This window comes from Sebastes fasciatus, chromosome 17, assembly GCF_043250625.1.
Source record: "Sebastes fasciatus isolate fSebFas1 chromosome 17, fSebFas1.pri, whole genome shotgun sequence".
Lineage (NCBI taxonomy): Eukaryota > Metazoa > Chordata > Actinopteri > Perciformes > Sebastidae > Sebastes > Sebastes fasciatus.
Genome location: NC_133811.1, coordinates 17823143 through 17844431, shown reverse-complemented (window position 1 = coordinate 17844431; position 21289 = coordinate 17823143). Strand labels below are relative to the sequence as shown.

At 40.9% G+C, this 21289-nt stretch overlaps 1 protein-coding gene and 1 long non-coding RNA gene across 2 annotated transcripts in view; one reads left to right on the top strand and one right to left on the bottom strand.

Annotated features, from left to right (window-relative positions):
• The first annotated feature begins 921 nt into the window (after positions 1-921).
• LOC141754474 (uncharacterized) overlaps positions 922-21289 on the top strand; it is a 74262-nt gene continuing 53894 nt past the window's right edge. Inside the window, exon 1 of the long non-coding RNA XR_012590663.1 lies at positions 922-1030. This is a non-coding gene — a long non-coding RNA (uncharacterized LOC141754474). The remainder of the gene's footprint in view (positions 1031-21289) is intronic.
• On the bottom strand, positions 12029-19624 carry trib1 (tribbles pseudokinase 1). Its single transcript, XM_074612738.1, has 3 exons — positions 18973-19624; positions 17553-17845; positions 12029-14645 (listed from the first exon to the last, which is right to left on the bottom strand). The coding sequence occupies exons 1-3, from the start codon at positions 19303-19305 to the stop codon at positions 14171-14173; spliced, it is 1101 nt and encodes a 366-aa protein (XP_074468839.1). The 5' UTR covers positions 19306-19624; the 3' UTR covers positions 12029-14170.

The following is a 21289-nucleotide window of genomic DNA, read 5'->3' as shown; positions in this document are numbered from 1 at the left end:
AATATTGCAGTTCTTGACAGTGACCACTAGAGGGGAGTGAACACTCGTGATTTTAAATACACAGGTCATCTCTTTGCTTTGTACAACCGGCGAGCATTTTGTTTTGCCTTTTAACCTCAGATTTAACAACAGTGATTTATTGTTAATCCATTGCATCTTCTTGTCAACACAATATGGGAAATACAAAGGAAAACACTATTGGGATGTTGTGCTTCTTTTCCTTTATGTGTTGAAATAACCTGTAAAAAATACGCTGTATAAAAACATTAGTGGAAATAAATAACTGTTCTTTGTTTACATTTTCATTTTTATTTATCATTGTTGTAGGTCTATGGTACGACGGTACAACGGAGTATTAGGGCCACATTGAGGAAAAAAAATAAATCTGAGATTACGAGAATAAAGTCAAAGGTTTATGAGAAAAAAAGTCGTAGTATTATGAGAATAAAGTCATAATGTTATTTTCTTTTTTTCTCATAAAGTTATGACTTTATTCTCTTAATATTACGACTTTTATCTCACAAAGTTATGACTTTATTCTGTAAATCAGATGTTTTTTCCCTCAATGTGGCCCTAATACTCCGTAGTACATTTGCACTTTGGCCCTTACTGCATTAGACTTATATACTATACACTTAGACTATAAACTGTGTTACCTTCATCACAATGATCAAATGTTTTGACAGATTTTCTCTTTTTCTTTTTGCCTAAAATGTCTCTTTTGATAGTAAAGATTGCTGACCCCTGACCTAGCATCAACATAGAGGTAAGGTTAGACTCTAGTGCAGAAATGCACAACAATGCAATTATATTTTAGATGCTTTTAGGGTTAGGGGGTAATGTTAGCATTATTGTACCTCGGCCTAGTTTAAAAAAAAGTTGCATCCATCTAACGTTACCTTAAATTAAGCAGGGATATCACGCAGCGCCCGGCCAGCACGCCAAATGACACAAATCAAACACACCTACAATGTTGCGCGTCATCAACACATTGAACCTGGAGCAGATTGAGGACCAAGAAGACTACCAGGTGAGTGCAATGACAAACCGGTTTATCTATGTAACTCATGTAACCTAGGCTACAGATGAGAGCATTAGCAACCATCACATTGCCTAGTAACGTAGCCTAGTAACGTAGCCTAGCGTTTGTATGCTGCTAAGGTGTGTAAAAACGTCTTTTTGCTTCAATATGTGTGTTTTGTAGCTGTCGCTGTGAAGTTTATATTGTTTTTACACCTCTGTGTTGTTGTTGCTTTGGTGATGTTTTATTCTGCTGTTGGTTTTATAGAAAGAGATTATTTAATTTCTGTGGCCTAATGATGCTTTTGTTGCACACCCGTCTTCCATAGACAGACTTTTTATATCTAATTGTCTGTGTTTTGTCTCTGTGGTTGTAAGGCCTACATTTATAGTTGATAATCAGTTGTATGAACAGGCTGCAAAGTGCTGTCTATAGAAATCTAATTTATTGTTGGTTTGGGCATCAGGGGCCATGATGCTGATGTTGTTCCACTAGACCAGGGGTCAGCAACCTGAGGCTCTTCAGCTCCTCTCCAGTGGCTCCCTGTGGATTTATAAAAATGGAAATGAATAACTGTTGTTTTGTTTACATTTTCATTTTTATTTATCATTGTTGTAGGTCTATGGTACCATGGTACGACTGAGTATTAGGGCCGAAAAAATTAGGACGAAAAAATAAATAAATCTGAGATTTCGAGAATAAAGTCATAATATAATGAGAAAAAAAGTCAAAAGTTCATGAGAAAAAAAGTAGTAATATTTTGACAATAAAGTCATAGTATTATGAGAATAAAGTCACAAGTTTATGAAAAAAAGTAGTAATATTATGAGAATAAATTCATAAGTTTAAGAGAAAAAAGTAGTAATATTATGAGAATAAAGTCATAAGTTTAAGAGAAAAAAAGGGGCAGTATCATGAGAATAAAGTCAATATTATAAATTAGTAATTTTACGAGTTATTTTCTTTTTTTCTCGTTAAGTTATGACTTTATTCTTGTAATATTAAAAAAAATTATCGTAAAGTCATGGCTTTATTCTCGTAATATTACGACTTTTTACTCATAAAGTCATGACTTTATTCTCGTAATATTACGACTTTTTTTCTTGTAAAGTTATAACTTTATTCTCGTAATATTACGACTTTTTTCTCGTAAAGTTATGGCTTTATTCTTGTAATATTACAATTTCTTTCTCCTAAAGTTATGGCTTTATTCTCGTAATATTACGACTTTATTCTCGTAAAGTTATAACTTTATTCTGGAAATCTCAGATTTTTTCCCCTCAATGTGGCCCTAATACCCCGTCGCAGATTTGCACTTTGGCCCTCACTGCATTAGACTTATATACTGTATACTTTAGGGTTACTTTTACCTATTGTTTTCTCAAACTTGAAATTTTGGACGCCGTTACACAAACAGGACAAGGGTTAATGCTGCTGAACTGATCTGTATATTTCCATACAATGGGACCTATGTACTCAACATCTGATCCACGGGCTTGAAGTGAGCAGAAAGTTGTGCTAATGGGCATTTTTAGAGAATAAGAATCATTGCAAAGCTCAGTGTCATGAAAGAGCACAGAGGCTGCAGCCGCTGTATGCTCATTTGGTTGACATGGCTCCGTGTGGCAGAGCAAATCCCTTCACACTATGCTCTTTGTTTAGTTTTCAGCTAATCTCTTGCACCGTTTTCTCTGCAAGGAAAAGTGCTGATTTATCATTTTAGAGGAAATAAGCAGCTTATATGTTTCCTACACACCCACGCTAAACAATACAAACGTCAGGTCTTCCTGACTGGTTTAGTATTTACACAGTTTCATATATTGAAAGATCTTTTTCACCTTCCTACAAGAAAGAATCAAACTCCTGGCGGGGCCAAATTCCAATTCATACCATGGATGATGAAAAACACAGTCGCCTAATTTCTATTCTCCTCACAGACGTGGGTCTGTTGCAGGGAGATTGGCGGTGATTGTGTTCAAGCGCCCGGGTCTGTCGGAGGAAACTAAAAGCTGAGGTATTCGTAGGTTGACACTGTGCCTTTTGAACAAGGCAGCCCTGAAAGCACCAGATACCGTGCGCCCCTTGAAGCATGAGTGACATGCAGGAGAGGCTGTTTTTGAGTGAGAACAGCCCACAGGGTGACAGCAGAGTGCTGCTTCATTTCAATGTTTTCCAAGAAGAGAAAAACATCACTGTGCTAAAGGAGAACTTTTTGTTTTTCCTTGTTGTCTTCTGTCTTAATTTCAGCCTTTTATTAAAGCAAACATAATCAAATGTAACATTCAACACCCCAAGAACTCAAGAGAGTTCCTGCTGAAGTTATTTCCTTGAAAAATAGGCAAATATGGGAGGCACAGTGTCACAGCTGTCAGCTTCACTGTAGGAAAGATTGGGTTGTGATCTTGGTTTTTCCTGTGGGGAGTGAGGATAGGGATGCACCGATCCGACTTCTTCAGTCCCGATACCGATAGCGATACCTGGGCTTTGGGGAATTGGCCGATACCGAGTATCGATCCGATACCAGTGTTTATTTAATAAACTGTATGCCTCACTGTGTGGAAGTGACAGGGATCATTCTTTTATGTGTAAGGAAACATCAGGCTTGTCTTCAATATTGCTTTCCTAACTTTGTAAAACAAAATGTGACCAATAAATACATAGATATACATTTATTTAATTGTTCTTTATTATCAAAATAATAAATCGTATACCAGCAACTTGGTAAAAAATCTTCAAAATGAACTTTAAAATTACAATTCAAGTGTAACATTTTTAAATGCAGCAAAAAATTGGTCAAAACTTAAACAGGAATTAAATTTCCAGTATATAATTTAAATAGTATATTAACATAAAATTGAATTGAATAGATCGACCCCATTGTCACTGATATCCAATCCAGTTATTTGAGTCAGTATCGGCCCGATATCTGATCCAGTAGCGGTATCAGTGCATCCCTCAGTAGGGGTGTAACGATTTATAGAGTTAATGATCAGCTATCCAACATATTGATGCAAACTGAAAACATCAATACATATCATCATCTTGAAGATACGCCTTTATTTTAAAATTCTTAACAGATAAAAAAACATTGCACTTAAAACATGAGAAATGTGGCACGTTATAGTGAAGAACAGGAGGTCTATTTTTTATTATTTTGTTAAAAAGAATAGATTCTTTCTTTTAAATTAATTTAAAAAAAATTTTTTTTAAATGTCTGGAAGAGCCCAGTAATAAAATTGTCAAATCATATTTTAGTTGCTTTTTGTGAGTTAGTATAAATGTCACTGATAGTGTTGAATATCATATCGTTGTCCAAAGAATCTATATGATATCGTATCGTGATGAAACTGATTTACACCCCTTGTGGGGAGATTGGATATTTTTGCATCCAGGTTTCTCTCACAGCCAAAAGATTTACATAGAGTGTGTGAAATGATGTATCTGTGTTGGTCTCGTGACGGTTTTGAAACATGTTTTTGATGCTTCCTCGCCTTCCGCCGTGTGCTCGCTGGGATGGGCGGCTCGAACCCTTCATACGACTTTGACCACAAACATTCAGAACTGGCACTAAAAGTACAAAATGTCTGAATTAAAAAATTCTAATTATTCACAACTGTCTGTCAGTATGGCCTCATGAATGACACAAAGCTTTCAGGGAACGCTCTGGTACACCGCATCAGCCCCATTAGCAGCAGTCAGTGATGTCAGTGTTAACATTGCAGCCTGAGTGCACAAAACTGGTGGCGGAATAACACATTTCTAGGAAACTGTAGCGAAACATACGCAGTGGAACTCATGGATGAAATGACATGCAGCCCATCTCCTGTTCTGCTGCAGCTATTAGAGATAAATGGATGTAATGATGAGCTCATGTGGGATGTAGAACACATGCTGTATGTGAGGGCGCTTCTCTTCTCTTTGTTTGGTCTCTTTTACCTGCAGGAGAGACATTTATTTTACTCAAACTAGCTCAGTAACCAATGTCCTTTGATATTTTAAATCAGACTGTTCTCATACTCTGTTCGTATATAGCTATAGGGGAGAGCGGGGTGAGTTGAGCCACTTTTTACTTGAGGTGTCTTTAAAGTGAGGAAATGAAAGTAATGTCTCCAAATAAAACATGTACATATATTTCAGGATGCGGTGCATGCTTGGGAATAATTTCACTTTGGATCTAAAATAAACAGTTTTCGAAATATGTCTTTCCAAAAAAAGTGACCTCAATTGGCTCAACTTGCCCCCGAGGAGGGGTAAGTTGAGCCAGTATGGTACGCCCATCAATCATACTGTATCTGTCTATTGCTGAAGTGAGGTTATCAAAGAACTCCCCCACATTGTGCCTAAAGGCAGTGGCTCTTCCAAGAGAGTGCGGCATGACAGATGGTGACTTCTATCAAACAGCAGTTTAGAGCTAACGTCATGCTAACAATGTAGCCTCATAATGTAAATTTCTAAAGCACAAACAGGTATGAGATTTTTTCAAAATGTTCTGTAATTGTTCAGAATCATGACACCTTGAACATTAAAAAACACTGAATGGAAAAAGATGTTTTTTTAACCTAAATGTGCTACCACTTGTATCATATGGGCCTCTCAAATGGATGACTCTTCAAAAACGCGTGGTCACATGACCAGTTTGGTCTATGGGTGCCTAGAAACAAGGGGTGGCTCAACTTCCCCACAGGCTCAAATCACCCCACTCTCCCTACCTACGAAAAAATAATACACTGTAATTCGTATATATCCAATGACATCAATTTGTGTGTAATCCACGTGATTGTAAACCAGAAAGTGTAAAGAACAACAAATGCCATGTAGGGAGGAGGTCGGGGTGGATGGATGGGTCAAAAAACACCAGACTTTTGCCCAGGAGACCGTTGTTCATGTCCCGTGTGAAACCAGAAGTCAACATTGATTTATTTGTCACGTAACTTCCGTACTTAAGTTGCGCAACTTCCAGAGGTATTTTTAACCTAAACCACAATCTTTTCCTAAACCTAACTACTAGTCTTGTTGCCGAAACCTAACCAAGTCGATCTTTTCCTAAACCTAACTACTAGTCTTGTTGCCGAAACCTAACCAAGTCGATCTTTTCCTAAACCCAACTACTAGTCTTGTTGCCGAAACCTAACCAAGTTGATCTTTTCCTAACCTAAGTACTAGTCTTGTTGCCGAAACCTAACCAAGTCGATCTTTTCCTAAACCTAACTACTGGTCTTGTTGCCGAAACCTAACCAAGTCGATCGTTTCCTAAACCAAACTACTAGTCTTGTTGCCGAAACCTAACCAAGTCGATCTTTTCCTAAACCTAACTACTAGTCCTGTTGCCGAAACCTTACCAAGTCGATCTTTTCCTAAACCCAACTACTAGTCTTGTTGCCGAAACCTAACCAAGTTGATCTTTTCCTAACCTAAGTACTAGTCTTGTTGCCGAAACCTAACCAAGTCGATCTTTTCCTAAACCTAACTACTGGTCTTGTTGCCGAAACCTAACCAAGTCGATCGTTTCCTAAACCAAACTACTAGTCTTGTTGCCGAAACCTAACCAAGTCGATCTTTTCCTAAACCTAACTACTAGTCCTGTTGCCGAAACCTAACCAAGTCGATCTTTTCCTAAACCTAACTACTAGTCCTGTTGCCGAAACCTAACCAAGTCGATCTTTTCCTAAACCTAACTACTAGTCCTGTTGCCGAAACCTTACCAAGTCGATCTTTTCCTAAACCTAAGTACTAGTCCTGTTGCCGAAACCTAACCAAGTCGATCTTTTCCTAAACCTAAGTAATTCGTAGGAAAACATCAAAAATGAGGAATGACTTTTCGTAAGAAATCATGAGGATACGTTGACAGAATAATACAGACAGGAGAAGAGGGAAGTGGGTGTGAATGAAAGTTGCCCTTCTTTTTACTCACGTGTTAGATGTTTAACAATCAAAGCAGGTATGTATTTATATTGGATGGAGGAAACTGACTCCTAGTATATTAGGAATGACAAACGAAGGAATATGAATAAATAAGAAAAACATTATTGTGGAGATTATGATTAAACATTGGAGGTCACAATTTATATTTGTCCCATTCAGTCTCTGTTTGACCCTTAATGTATTTGTACAGAGTAGTAAATATTCCAGTCAAGGTAAAATCTCATAGAACATTAATAGAGATCATTCATAATACAGTGTGTGCAAACTACTCAGACTCAACTACAATAAAAATGTATTCAACTCATCTGAAATTTAAGTCTTCTTCAATGCTATATTGAGGAATAAAATACTCTGATATGAAAGTGTAAAATAAAATAATCATCCTTGACTTGCTCGTTTCTGTGCAGACTGCTTTTAGGCACAGCTGTACACATTTGCTGTATTAAAACACGTATTTTAAGAGCAATACGGGTGTTTTTTTTACTCTGATTGGTTAATCTGGCGACGTCTTTAACAGTCTGAGTCCAGGCCAGGAAAAGCTGATTGGTTCCACAGACAGATGGACGCTTTTACAACCAAACAATTCAAACAATTTCGGTCTGCTGCCATTTAAAGACCCCATAAAACCCGAATCTGAGGCTGTATCGTGTCGTTCGCCTCAAATAAAAATATGGGTGGGAATGCATGAGTGTAGGACTGCCTATTGTTTAGGCAACAATGGTGTATTATGATGAAAACCTCAGTGATCAGATGTTCTTTAGATATGTAGATTTCATCAGAAGCAGTGTTCCTATTCAGATAACACATGGATGTTAAGCTGTGATAAAGAATATCCTTTTTGATCTCATTGCTTGTCTCTGGCACTGTTATTAATCCCATAGCTCCCATTAGTCCTCTGATCCACCTGTTCCTTGTTTAATTGCAAAGAATAACCTGGCCAGGTGCATGAAAACACTGCCCTCTCCTGGACTTTTGTTGTCATAACGTGCAGTACTGAACAGTCTATGGTCAGGAGTCTGATGTGAGGAGTTCCCACAAGAGTTAATTCATAAAACATAGAATAAAGTAATCTCAAGCATTAATGTGTGCCTTTCCAACAAGCTTTCCATTTGTGCTATTTTGTCTCTTGTATTTCCATGTAGGACTCAGAAAGAGGAGAAGTCCTAATAAACAAACCCTGTAAATCAGGCGACCCAAGGGCCATGTCAGCGGCATATTTCAACATCTTAACAATGTTTTTTTCTGTTTCCCTTTATTTGTCTGAATAGAAAACAATCTTGATGATAACACGGAGCCCTTAAGGGCCACTTTGCTTGAAATAACCTCATCAGAGAAGCGCTCTCCGTTCCCTCTTGTCTGTGCGTAAGAGCCTGTTGACCCAGACGACACTCAAGACTCCCGCTTACCTCCAATGGAGACTCATTCTGTCAGAGAAAGATGAGAGATTACGCTATTCCATGTTCTTTACTTGGGCAGCAACTAACGGTTGTTTTCATCGCTTATTCATTTGATGATTATTTTCTGGTTTAAAGGTACCCCGTGGAGTTTTTGACCATTAGTTGTGCTACAAAGTAGTGTTATGAGTGGGTCCCTGTTTTAATTGTTCTTGTGCACGCACACGAGCATGTGTGTGAGATAATACACATTCCTGCCAGTAAATAAACTATTAATTTTGCAAATACAATGTAGACTCAAATACAAACAGTTCAGTTTGTAAGGTGATTGATGCAACATCTATGTTTTTATGACAGTGTTGGTCAGTCTGTCTGCTTGACAATCACATTTTACTATAGCAAAATAATAATGATAATAAATAATTAATTAATAATATTCATTAAATAAATACATGATAAATAAATAATCAGTAAAAATGATTGAAGTGAAATAAAGAGACTGTCATTTTTTTTTTGTAAAGCTTGCATTGTTCAAAATACCTGCAATGCTACAGTAGTCCAGTCCACACAAGTTTGCATTCAGTTAAGTTGGACTATATGTAGACTCTAATACAAACAGTGCAGTTTGTCGGGTGATTGATGCAACGTTTGTTTTTATGACAGTGTTGGTCAGTCCGTCTGTCTGCTTGACTGACCATCCCATTTTGCTGCAATAAGAATTATTGAAGTGAGATGAACAGTGAAAACTGTATCTTATTAGATGAAACAGATGTTCACAAACTGCATAATTTGCAGTTGAAAAAAGGTAATAAATTGCAATGTATCTTATCACAATACTCGGCGTACCGCAAAATGATTTAAATCGCATAACATCGTATTTTGACTTAAATATTGTGATAATATCATATCGTTTTTAGTGAGAAACACTGAATATAAACATAACTTTTGTTTATTTATAAGAAAACTCCAAAGGGCACCTTTTAACCAATGAAGTGGTCAGTCTATTAAACATCAGAAAATAGCAAAAAATGTCCATTACAATTTTTCACAGTCCAAGGTGACAACTTCAGATGTCTTGTTTTGTCTGGCTGACAATCCAAACCTGAAAGATTTTTAATTTACAGTGATATAAAACATAAAAACAGCCATTCCTTGCATTTCAGCTCTACATTTTAACTAATGGCTTTATTAATAGACATTAAAAGTCCCTATTAATGCTTTTTAGATCAGTGATAAACAATTGGAACCCTTTTAACTGAGAAAAAATGGAAGAAACTTCAGGAAGAGCAACAGAGAAGGACTATTACAGTATTGTACCCTATAAGGACACGTGTTTCAGTACCGCATGTTATCTGCTACAAAGCTGCAGTTCAGTGTATTTCCACAAGATGGCAGCAGAGATCATAACTTCATTGAAATGAATTTCAGGTATGTCTGTGATTTATGACAACCGTTGAAAATACCAGTCTTATTACGAGCAGTCAAACCCCTCATGAAACCATCCTCAACACAATAGCTCACATTCCTTCATTGATTTATATTATGAAATAGTTCAAGAGTCATTTAAACAGAAAAGGCTGTTTCCATTGCATCAGGGGAGAACTGGCCTGTGCCAGAGAGTTCCAGGAAGAAGAACAATATCATATCATTTCAGAGCGAAGACCGGAGCAAGTGCTTTACTGTGAAATCTCAGATCTGCTTCTTCACTTCCTTGTATGGCTTATGGGTGAACATGGCAGGGTGACACCTACAGTAAGTGACACCCCTTTCCTGGAAGTCAAAAATAACCCACATAGTTTTCATTAGAACTGCCACCTCTTCATCGATTAGTCGACTAATCGGTCGTTTTGGTCTTAGTCGACTAAGATTTCTTTTGTTTGTTAGACGTTTTTATGCGTTTTCAATGCTAAATAACTCATTTCCAAGAAACTTCTGAGCACATCTCTGGCAAACACAAGGTTGAAAGTGGTGCTTTTATGTGATATAAATAAATAAACACACTCACATTAGGACATTAGCATAAAGTGGGCATGTCTGTACAGGGGAGACTCGTGGGTACCCGTAGAACCCATTTTCATTCACATATCAGAGGTCAAGGGAACCCTTTGAAAATGGCAATGCAAGATTTTCCTCGCCAAAATTTAGCGTAACTTTGGAGCGTTATTTAGCTAGTTTCATGTGATAATAATAAATGAAATATGAAAAATTGAAAGGATAACTTGTTTCCATTGTGGCCTAGTTGAAAATAATTTCTTTAGTCGAGGACAGCCCTAGTTTTTATCTGAAAAAAGTTTAAATTTCTCCATGATATATGTGACTGTAGCATTATTTTCTTTTAAAATCTGGCTTAAAATAACTTCCAACATCACAAACATCCCCTGAAATACCAGCTAATTACTCTGTAATTTGTATTACGTTAATTGAGGTCACAGAGGATCAAGGAAATATCCGATGACGTTCCGGTGAGTGTTCATCCAACAAGGAAGTGTATGAAGTGTGTTATTGGAAGGTTCATGTGGTTGGGAAACTTTAATGAACCCGGATCACACGGAAGGATAAAGTTTACACTTGTGGCCGAGGGACATGATGAGATCACGTAGACACACAGCGGAGAACACCTAAGTTCATTTTACCAACTCCTCACCACAAAATGCTTCCGTTTGAACCATAACTCTCAGCTAACATAACCCTTTAAGGAATAGTCTGGCATTTTGAAAAAAATACACTTATACACTCATGTTTCAGAGTGGAATCAATCTTCTCATCTAACACTCTAAGAAAGTGAATAAGCGTATTTTCCAAACTGTTTCCTTATCATTAAATCTTGTAAAGCCTTAAATGACAGACCTCTTCATGTACACAAAAGTACCATTTCCTCACACACCTTCCCCACAACCACCTCCTTTATCAAACACACCTTTTCACACACACACATTTCTCCAGATATTCATTACTTGACCTACTACTAACCTACTTTTCGGGGGCCCTGCTGTCATCCCCGGAGGAGCGCGGCCGTGACGTGTTAGGCAATCGCTGGTCTGGCAGCTTCCCAGCAGCTGAGACACACCAGCTACTCTGTTGATACCTAATCTGACTCTTGCGCTCACACACACACACAAACGTAGACACACAGGCAGGTATGCGCATGAACACACGTGCACGCACGCGGCGCTTACGCAAGCCCCGGCCAGCCGTGCCTAGGGTAGTCATAACACACAGACGGTGGAGACACGCCAAGCTGTTATAGGTCAAACAATGATTCATAAGCAAAAGTGGATTAGATAAAAAAAGGATTATTTGAGTTTAAGTAGTGCTCGTGTTCAGTGTTTGACGAGTTCCACCGGTTACCGCTGACCCTGAGGGGGAAAAAGAGCGAGCGGCGTACAGTATATGCTCCCCTGTACGTTTTCCAGGAAAAGACACTGACCCACTATTGACATTTGTGTGTTTGAGGAGTTAAATGCAACATTAAGCAAAGGTCAGAGAAGAGTAAACGGTTAGAGGCAGAGGTGGAGAGAGACGGAGAGGTTTTTTTCCCTTTCAAGGAGGAAATTGAAAGCGCTGAGGAAAATGAAAAAACATATCTTACAGGAAAACCTTCTAGGCATGCTGTGTAATGGTTGCATGTGTGTGTGTGTGTGTGTGTGAGAGAGAGAAAAACAAGCAGCAGTAATGAAACAAACAAGCCATGTGAATATGAAAAAAAATGTGATCTTTATTCAACATCTCCACACATATTTCAAATCTACATATTTACATCTTTTGTACAACGAATATATCAAGTGTGTAACCTGTCTGGACCAGTAATAGCCTCCAGGTCGTGTCACAAATACATAATTCACAGTGCAATATGAAGTTTGTGCACCCGTGTCAGTTTACTCTACGCGCCGCACCAATGTGTGACTCACTCTACATGTTATGAACCAGGAAAGAAAAAAATCTCTTAAATTACTTTTCTGTGATTCAGATTGTCACAAGTCTGTTCCCATCTCGAGCAGATGAGAAGAAATAATTAAAGAACCGCAGCAGACGTTTTATTAGCTCACTGCGTGACCCAAAAAATTAATGCACAGCGCTACTCAGATATGCCAGATTTAGTACCGTCGTCAGAATGCCAGAGTGAAATAGCTGGCTGCAGATCTACAGTAGCCTGTTAAGGAGAAACGTCACCGAAGCGCTGCGTGCGCCTGTCACGATCCAAGATTAAACACCTTTAAAACGTGGTGCATCATGTCACTAACTAATGATGACGAGTCTCCATGGATCCACAGCTTTCAACGGCAATAAAATAAAAATGAAGGGAAAAAGAAGTACCATTAAAGAGGTGAAACAGTCAGAACAGATTCTTCCAGCCAAGGTCAGGAAACGTTCTCTACAGACACGCTCATGTGTTGAGTCACCGTCAGACAACCAACATCAAATATCGCCCGGCTGCGACTGATTCAGAGCCATTCAGTTTATGAAACACAGTGATACGGGCACAACACTCAGCACAGCTCGGCTTTGTTAAAGCGACACAGCTCGACATAATGTTCCAACGGAAAATGAACAAAACAGGTTCAACTGCTCAACTGAGGAACTCTTCATTTTTCTGTAATTTGTCTCTTTCTGACTTGATGGTTCCTTAACTGGATATTTGACACATTTTCTTAAAAAAATACAAACATTGTTGGATTGAGAGATAACTCATATTGCATCAGTAAGAAGTACCATTTGAATTCTCTGTGTATTTGTACTTTTTCCAATAAAATCCTACAGCAGCATGCCTTCAGGCATAACATTTATCCAGCTATCTCTGCTGCTGCTGCAAAGGCATGTTGCCAAGTCTTTAAAACCATTTTGTTTTAAACCAGAAGCATTAGTGTTAGGTTTAGGTGTAGCTAATTGCACACACAGCGTTTCATAACAGACTGATCACAGTCAAATTTGCGAGGTCAGACCTTGTTAATAGACACTTCCTGTTCTGATGCAACGTTTTATATGATAAAGTCAGGTTTGAGCATGTTTTTAAAAAGATAAAATCTTTAGTTTTAACCATTAAAAATGACAAAAAAAATGACTTCCTTTCTCTGTGTGTTTAGCCCAGTGTCGCTGCTTATTGTTGAGTGTGTGACTTTTCTGTGAGTTTTAAACCAGTAACATCCTGCCTCTCTCTCAACCTCCTGGTGTGAGATTTGTAAATGCTCTCCGTTTGCTGAGACGCCGCCAGATTGTCAGTGAGACACCTTTCTTGTAGCGTCCCCGCCGAGCGTGACACATCAGTCCTCTGCTAAGCATCTTTCTCACTTTGTGACACCGCCTGCTGCGAGACGTCGAGCTGGTGCGAGGCCTTCCTCGAGCCGCTCGGTGAGTCAGCCGGCGGAGCCTCCAGCCTGGTCAGAGACTGGAGTGAGAGGAGCAACATCACGTCTCCTCGCCTCCCGTTCAGGGTTCGTCTAATGCTTTCTGAAGCCTCGTGAGTCCGAGCGTCAGTGACTACTGTTTGCCACGGGTTAATTTTCTGTGATACACTCATAGTAGCCTGCAGGGATTATTTTGTTAACATAATCTGGCAAATTCAAGTCCTTGTTATTTCTTTTTAGCACCAAATAATTTCAAACATATAGAAACACAATGAACGATCATTGTGAGCAATGCCCTTAGCAAGTAACACACATACGACAACGAAATACAGTACAGTAAGTTTTTTGTAGAAAGCTTGAGGGTGTATGTACACTCGACAGTACACAAATGGGTTTTCTAAAAAGTGCCAATGTAAAAAACAACAACAATGGATCCCTCATAGCGACTTCTGTTTTGGTCCCTCAGCCAGACTCAGCTGAATCGAGGTCCGTCAGCAGAACAGATCATCGTCCCCTTCCGCGTCAAAGGACGGCACCATCTGTTCCGCCGAGCTCACTTCCTGTTCCCCCAGCGCCACTTCCTGCGACGACGGCGGCTGGTGGAACCACGGGTGAGCGAGCAGCTCATTCGCCGTGAGTCTCTCCCAGGGTTCCTTCCTCAGCAGGCTCTGGAGCAGACACTTGGCCCTGGGCGACAAGCCCTCTGGCAAACAGCACTGGCCCCGGCGGATTTTGGAGAACAGCGTGGCCGGGTCCGGGTCGTGGAAGGGGTAGCGGCCGACCAGCATTGTGTACAGCATGACCCCCAGGCTCCACATGTCGGCCATCTTGCCGGAGTAAGGCGCCGAGCCGCTGAGGATCTCCGGGCTGACGTAGGCGGGGCAGCCGTGGGTGTCGGACATTGAGTCGTTCTCCGGGTCTTCTAGGACGCGACAGTCCTCCAGGCTTTCTAGTCTCACCTGCGTCCTGTTGAGGAAAAAGTCAAAATAAGGTCAGGACATTTCAAAAGGACCTTTAAGAGCACATTCCTTTCTGTTAGCTGCATGTTTACGTCTACATTTCAGAATCCCTTTTTAGTCGCGCTGTAACTTGGCGATGACATCATCTGTTATCCTACACACATTGTGGTGAAACATAAGAATTTAATGTTCATCCCCCACAATCCGAAATCTGCATCTCACAAGCAGAATATTTGTGCAGAAAGTCATGTTGTTGTTGGAAATGATGTCCTCAGAGTTATTATAGTTAATATTTAAAGCAAAAGTCACTCCTTGATCTAGTACACTGCTGACTGTGTGTGTGTGTGTGTGTGTGTGTGAGAGTCTATTTCTAACAGTGGCTTTGTTTAACACTATCTCAGAGATCTGTTTAAATGTAAGTCACTGATTGCATCATGGAAAAACGAGCATCCTTTCTTGAGCCTTAGACAGATGGACACACACACGGACACACACACACACACACACACACACACACACACACACACCAGTGAACTCATTGTGACCTTAAGTGCACAACAGTGATTCCCGTTTGAGAATCATAGCTGCCCTAAGCACATTTCCGATGACTTCCTGGCACACATGGTCACATGAACATACATATAAATATACAACTCCTCCCCTTCTCACACACACACTGCTATATTTAGCCATGCTAATGACGCGGGACATACATTTAGTCCAGCACCAACTACATCATGAAAGCGTATTTGTAGAATGAGACATTTATTGTTGAAATGCTCTGACAACATGATTGATGGGAATGGGAATATTAGTGATTCATTTTCTACAGCAGGAGACGGTGCTGTGCTTTTAATTCAAATTTAATTTTCGCCTCTCGAGATTTGCTCCCCAGACCGGCGCGGCGTTTGAGGTTTTATCAAGTCAAACGCACACACAAGAAGCGTGCTGCTTTATCTCCCATTCAGAAGGTCGACTCTGCGAGACACTTCAGTCGTCAGACGGAGCGGCTGCAGAGAGAAATAGTCAGCCGGAGAGAGGGGATGAAAAAAGAGTGGCAGCCAGAAGGACCAAGATAGAAAGCAACTGATATTTAAACACCAAGATAGTGGAGGAGATAAGTCGGGAAGAGATGGAGACAGAAAAGGAAACAGAACAGAGAGAGTTGGAGGGGTGGAGAGAGTGACTCATCCTTCTGTTGAGAGTACATTTCTCTCTCTCTCTCTCTCTCTCTCCGCGGCTATCTGCACCTGGGTCCCACACTCGCGGCGCCAGCCATCCCATAATTACCCTCAAATGGCTGTTGCCACATCAGTGACGCACGGGAAGGCTGGCCCGGCAGTGAAGCTCTGCATGCTTCACAGTGCTAGTCACCTTCCCTAAACTGCACTGTGTGTGTGTGTGTGAAGGGAGATAGCATTTGTCAAATTGTTGTGACTTTCTCTGGCTCGAGTGCCGCATAGTTGGCCGGGACGTTGCATCACATCGCGATTGTTGGGTTTTTGAAAGATGCCTGATTGTGGATTTGGACGGAGGATAAATGAGGTTATGCAGAATGGCAACATTTCAAGGAGACTTATGTTTTCAAAAGCCCGTCTGTGATTTGATAGAGAGGCAGCAATCTCAGGGCGCACAAAAGCCAAATTCCACGCTATTGGCAAAAATCTGCAGCATTTGTTTTTTACAGTCACATCACAAGTAAGATCATCTGTAGTGGCGCCACACAGCCAAAGTGTAAAGAGAAGTTAAAAAAGAAGATGTCATCCCACAACTCCAGGGTCAAGTGATCGACCAGCATCGATGTCGCAACGCTGTCACCCAGCTAACAAAATACTGAATTACAGGCATTCGAGCTCGCTCTGCTGAATGTGTAATCAGCGCTCATACAAACATGCATGTATGGACACACACAAAGAAAGAAAATGAGCTATGCCATCCCCCCCCTCTCCCTCCTCCTCCTCCTCCTCATCTTCCCCTCTGCACATATACACTGTGACTCATCGCTCTGCAGCCGTATAGCTATCAGAGGGACACAACCGACTTCAACTTCTCTCGCTGGCTGTCTGCTCTCATTCATCCAGCGTGACCCCGCAGACCCAGAGGTCACGGCTGGAGAATGTTACTGTTGAAGAGTCTCCATGAAAAAGGGCCTTTTGGAAAGCCAAAAACGGGGTGGGGGGGGTGTTGTGCGACATCAGTGGTCGCTTACAGGAAAGAGTATGACGCAAGGGCAAAGAGGCGACAAATAGTTTTGTAAGCAGGGGTTTTGTGTGTCTTCCTGAATAGAATGCGTAGTGCTCAGAGATGCAGACATTAAGCGCTTTCTCAATCATGCATGGATTTGAAAGTGGATTTGAATGAATCCTTGTTGGAAAGCATCTGCAGCACAGTTATGATGTAATTTATTAATAAATAATGAGGAATACATATATTCTAGACTGCAGAAGGGGGATGATTGTCTCATTCACCAGCCTCGTCTAGCGGCTCTGCCAAACTACCACCCACTACATTCACACACACACACACACGCATGCAAGACAAACACACACACACACACACACACAACGCGCATACAAAGAGACAGACAGAGAGGGCGAAAATCTGGGAAGCGATGCAGTCTGCCTCCACAAGTACAGAACCTCCTACTCTATCCGTGCCCACGTCGATATCTGCACACATGGCCTGTGTGTGTATCAGCTGCTACCTCGTTCGCCCTGCGCCTTCGCTTGGCTCGTCCCACTACACTGCATGTATTTAAAGTCCGAGAGCATCCAAGTAAAGTTAACTGAGCTGAACCAAAACTGAGAGGACGGAAACGTGATGCCGAACAGGTGGACGGTTCAAGTTTCCAGATGTCATCTGACACCGAGGACCAATATTTTTAAGTCGTTGAAAGGGATGCGCCGTTTCTCACCTTTTCTCGTCGGCGAAGACGAACTTTCGTAGCTTGAGGTCGCCCAACACGATGCCCACCTGGTGGCAGTGTGCCACGGCCAAGGCAACCTGACGGAAGAGCCTGCAGGCGTGCTCCTCGTCCAGCCTGCGACAGCTCTTCACCAGGGTGTGCATGTCCCCAAAGTCCTTGTCCAGGAACACGTAGGCCTTGCGTTCGCCAAGGATGATGTCCCTGACGCCGGCCACGTTCCTATGGGCCGGTAGGATCCCGTAGGATCTGATTTTCTCCTGGTACACCCCCATATCAAAGACCTGAGAGAGAGAAGAGTAGAAGAGATGCAGGATGGAAAAGATAGGAGGGAGGGAGGAGGAGGGAGTGGGTCAGTAATGATCATCTGAGGAAAACAAGCATGCAAATTTGGCAGTGAGTTAAAAAAAAAAAGAGGCGTAGGATATGCTTTGATTCCAGCTCAATCCCCTTCCTTTTTTGCAAGAGCATGACCAATGAATCACCAAAAGCATGAATGCGATTAACTTTTATTAATCAACAAAAAGCCAAACGCCTGCAGGTCTATCATGCAGAATAAAACACATATAGATGGTGGAACAGTGGAGGACACTGTCCTTATTATGAGAGTCGTTTGTTTGCCTCACATGTTTGCATTTGGTGTGTGTGTGTGTATGTGTGTGTGTGTGTCACGCCGTGGTGGCGTATTGCAGTGACGTGGATGCAAATCAGCCGAGTTGACAGACAACAGTGTGAAGCCACAGTGCCAACCAAGGATAGGTGGAATTTCATTATATATGCAGCACAGGCTATATGGGATTGACTGCTCTTTTGTGTGTAATTGCAAACAGATTTAAAATAATCACATAGTTCAGGATTTAAGAGATTAAATAAAATACAGATTTCTTAAGGCACTTTGTCTGAGAGACACACAAGGACATGAGGGAGACAGAGCTCTAACACCTCATAACAACAATTATATTGTACATAAATTAAGGAAATTAAGGTAATAAACATTATATACACATTATAAAACATGTACAACTAACATTCAGAAATGTGCCACACAACGTCTTAAGTAAATTATCCATGAGAATTATTAACAGATAGATCAAACTAAAACCTGCTTTATGTTTGCACAATAGAAAATATATTAATAAATAATCTGTGCAAGGTTGAAAGGTGTCTGGAGCAACACTGTTATTACGCAAAAAAGTGTGACACATTGTGAGGATGACATTCGTCGTGCTAAATCCTGATGACATGTCAGACACATTGAGCAACAGCGATGTCTTGAAACACCATTCATTCAGAGAAAAATTGCACAATGACGTTGGTCGGATTGCGCATTCTACCATTTCTACCATTCTACCATTTCTACCATTCTACCATTCCATTCTATATTCTACCATTCTACATTCTATCATGTTACCTTGCACAGCAGCTCGTCTCCGGTGTCGGTGTTCATGGCGCTGTGCACGCTCTCCCGGTCCGCCAGAGGTAGCAGCAGGAACGGTCCTATCCGGGATGGACCCTGGTGGGTGGCCGGGGGGACCGGGTTGGAGACGGGGTTCACTGGGGAACCGGGAGAGGAGCCGAGGAGGAGTCCCTGAGTGTCCCCAGCATCGGTGCTGCTCAACCGGGCGCATTTGGCCGGCGGATGGTCGTCCGAGTCCAGCCGCTTGTGAGCGACTCTCGCTGTGGTGGGGATGCAGGACGCCGGGCTGCTCCACTGCAAGTTCATCCTGGTGGACCGATTCACCATCAAAAAGCAACAAAAAAAAACGAGAGCTTTTATAGGATGTGTGTCCTTTTAGAATAAACCACAGACAGTGCGTTCCATTTCTCCAGATTAGAATGAGTTGATATAAACTTCAGCAGATTCGGTGATAATAATCCAATCCAAATCCCTTTTTTTCCTTCTGTGTGGCTCTGATGTCTGTGTACTTTTGGTGAGAAAATCCTTGATCCCTCAGAGTCCAGACTGAGAGAGAGAGAGAGAGAGAGAGAGAGAGAGAGAGAGAGAGAGACAGACAGGAGGAGAGAAAGAGACACACTCTCCGAGAGAGAGGCAGAGAGTGAGTGATGTTGAGCTCAGAGCTCAAACACTACGCCCGACCAGTCCAGCCTCCTCGGTGGTGACACAACCCATTGAGCAATCCTGTAACGGCACCGACTCTAGCTCAGCTCTGATGAAACTGCACTGCCTGCCTGTATTACCTTTCATAGAAGAAGAAGACTGCGTGAGCATATGGTTCAAACATTTTGTTATGGTGTCATGATTTCTCCGAATTCCTGCTCTGAGATTTTTTTTTTCTACACTTTATTTTTTCCCTTTTTTTCAAGGCTGTTTTCATATATACAATCCACTGTTTGTAATTACAACAGCGTATAAAACCAACTTTTAAGTAGATGATCTTACAAACAAACCCATCAAGTACACTATAGAGAAAACAACCTCAACATTCAAAACCAAAACCAAACCAGGAAAAGAAATAACAATAATAATAATATTGAGAAAAAAGAAAAAGTAGAGTTAAAAAAAACAAAACAACAAAGCAAACAAAAAAACAACAAAAAAAAAGATTATTTTTTTTCTCAGATTTTGCTGATACTGGAAAAAAAAAAAGAAACCATGTGAGAGGAATGAAGAAATCATCTGCTACTTATCACCGGCTGCCTCATCAAGCATGCACATGTTTTAGGCAATAATTAACCATCTTTTAAAAAACTCCTCTGACTCAGTTGTTCCTTCGCTCTGATTGCCATTTATTGCAACAATCTCTCCACATGGCACCTGAGCTGTTTGCTCACCAAATGTTATAGGCCTGGAGTGCCAACTATAGCTCCAGTGTATACGAGCTTCAAAGCTGCAGTATAGGCAGAACGTTTTTGGGCATCATTGGGGCAAAAATTCCATAATAATCTCTCAGCATATTGTAATTCAAGTCCTCTGAGAGAAAACTAAACTCCTGCACCTCCTCATGGCTCTGTTTTCAGGTGTTTTGCCTGTGACGTGAGACTTCGGCCAATCACAGGTCATTTCAGAGAGAGAGAGAGTGTTCCTATTGGCTGTGCTCCGGCTGGTGGGCGGTGCTATGTATTTCCTCAACTGATCTCAACATGGCTGCCGAGTCAGAAACTTTCTCTTTTTACAGCTAAACCGTACACTACAAGATGTTTCTGAAGACATTTGAGGCGAGAAATAGGCATTACAGTAACAGAATATGGATTCATATTTGATCAGCGCTGCCTAGTTTGAAATGTGAAATCTTGCAGATGCCAATAGTAGCACCAGAGGACACAGAGGCACATGGTTTTCGTTTCAGATTACCTGTCTCATGCACTACTGTCAGAATATAGTGACCTTAATCATATTCGCTCCATTTCTACCCACTGTTGCTTTAACTCATAGCTTTAACATCACCATGATATTTTCCCATGCTGGGCTTGTTTGTTATGTGGATATGACTCACCCCCATAAAGCCTTTAGTGGTGCTGGGCTATAAGCATTCACATAAAATATGCCAGCGCGGCTCCGAAAAACAACATCAGAGCAGCTGGGCTCCCAGAGACACTGATCCCGAAGTTAGAACTACTGTACTTGTGTACACAAACATGCGAGCCAATACTGTGCAATCAGACGGAAAATTATGCAATATTCTTGTAAAAAGAGTATAATCAGTAAACTTTGGAGTGTTACTTAAGAAGCAGAAATTGAAAAAAACATTCCTGTGATGATGAGCGTA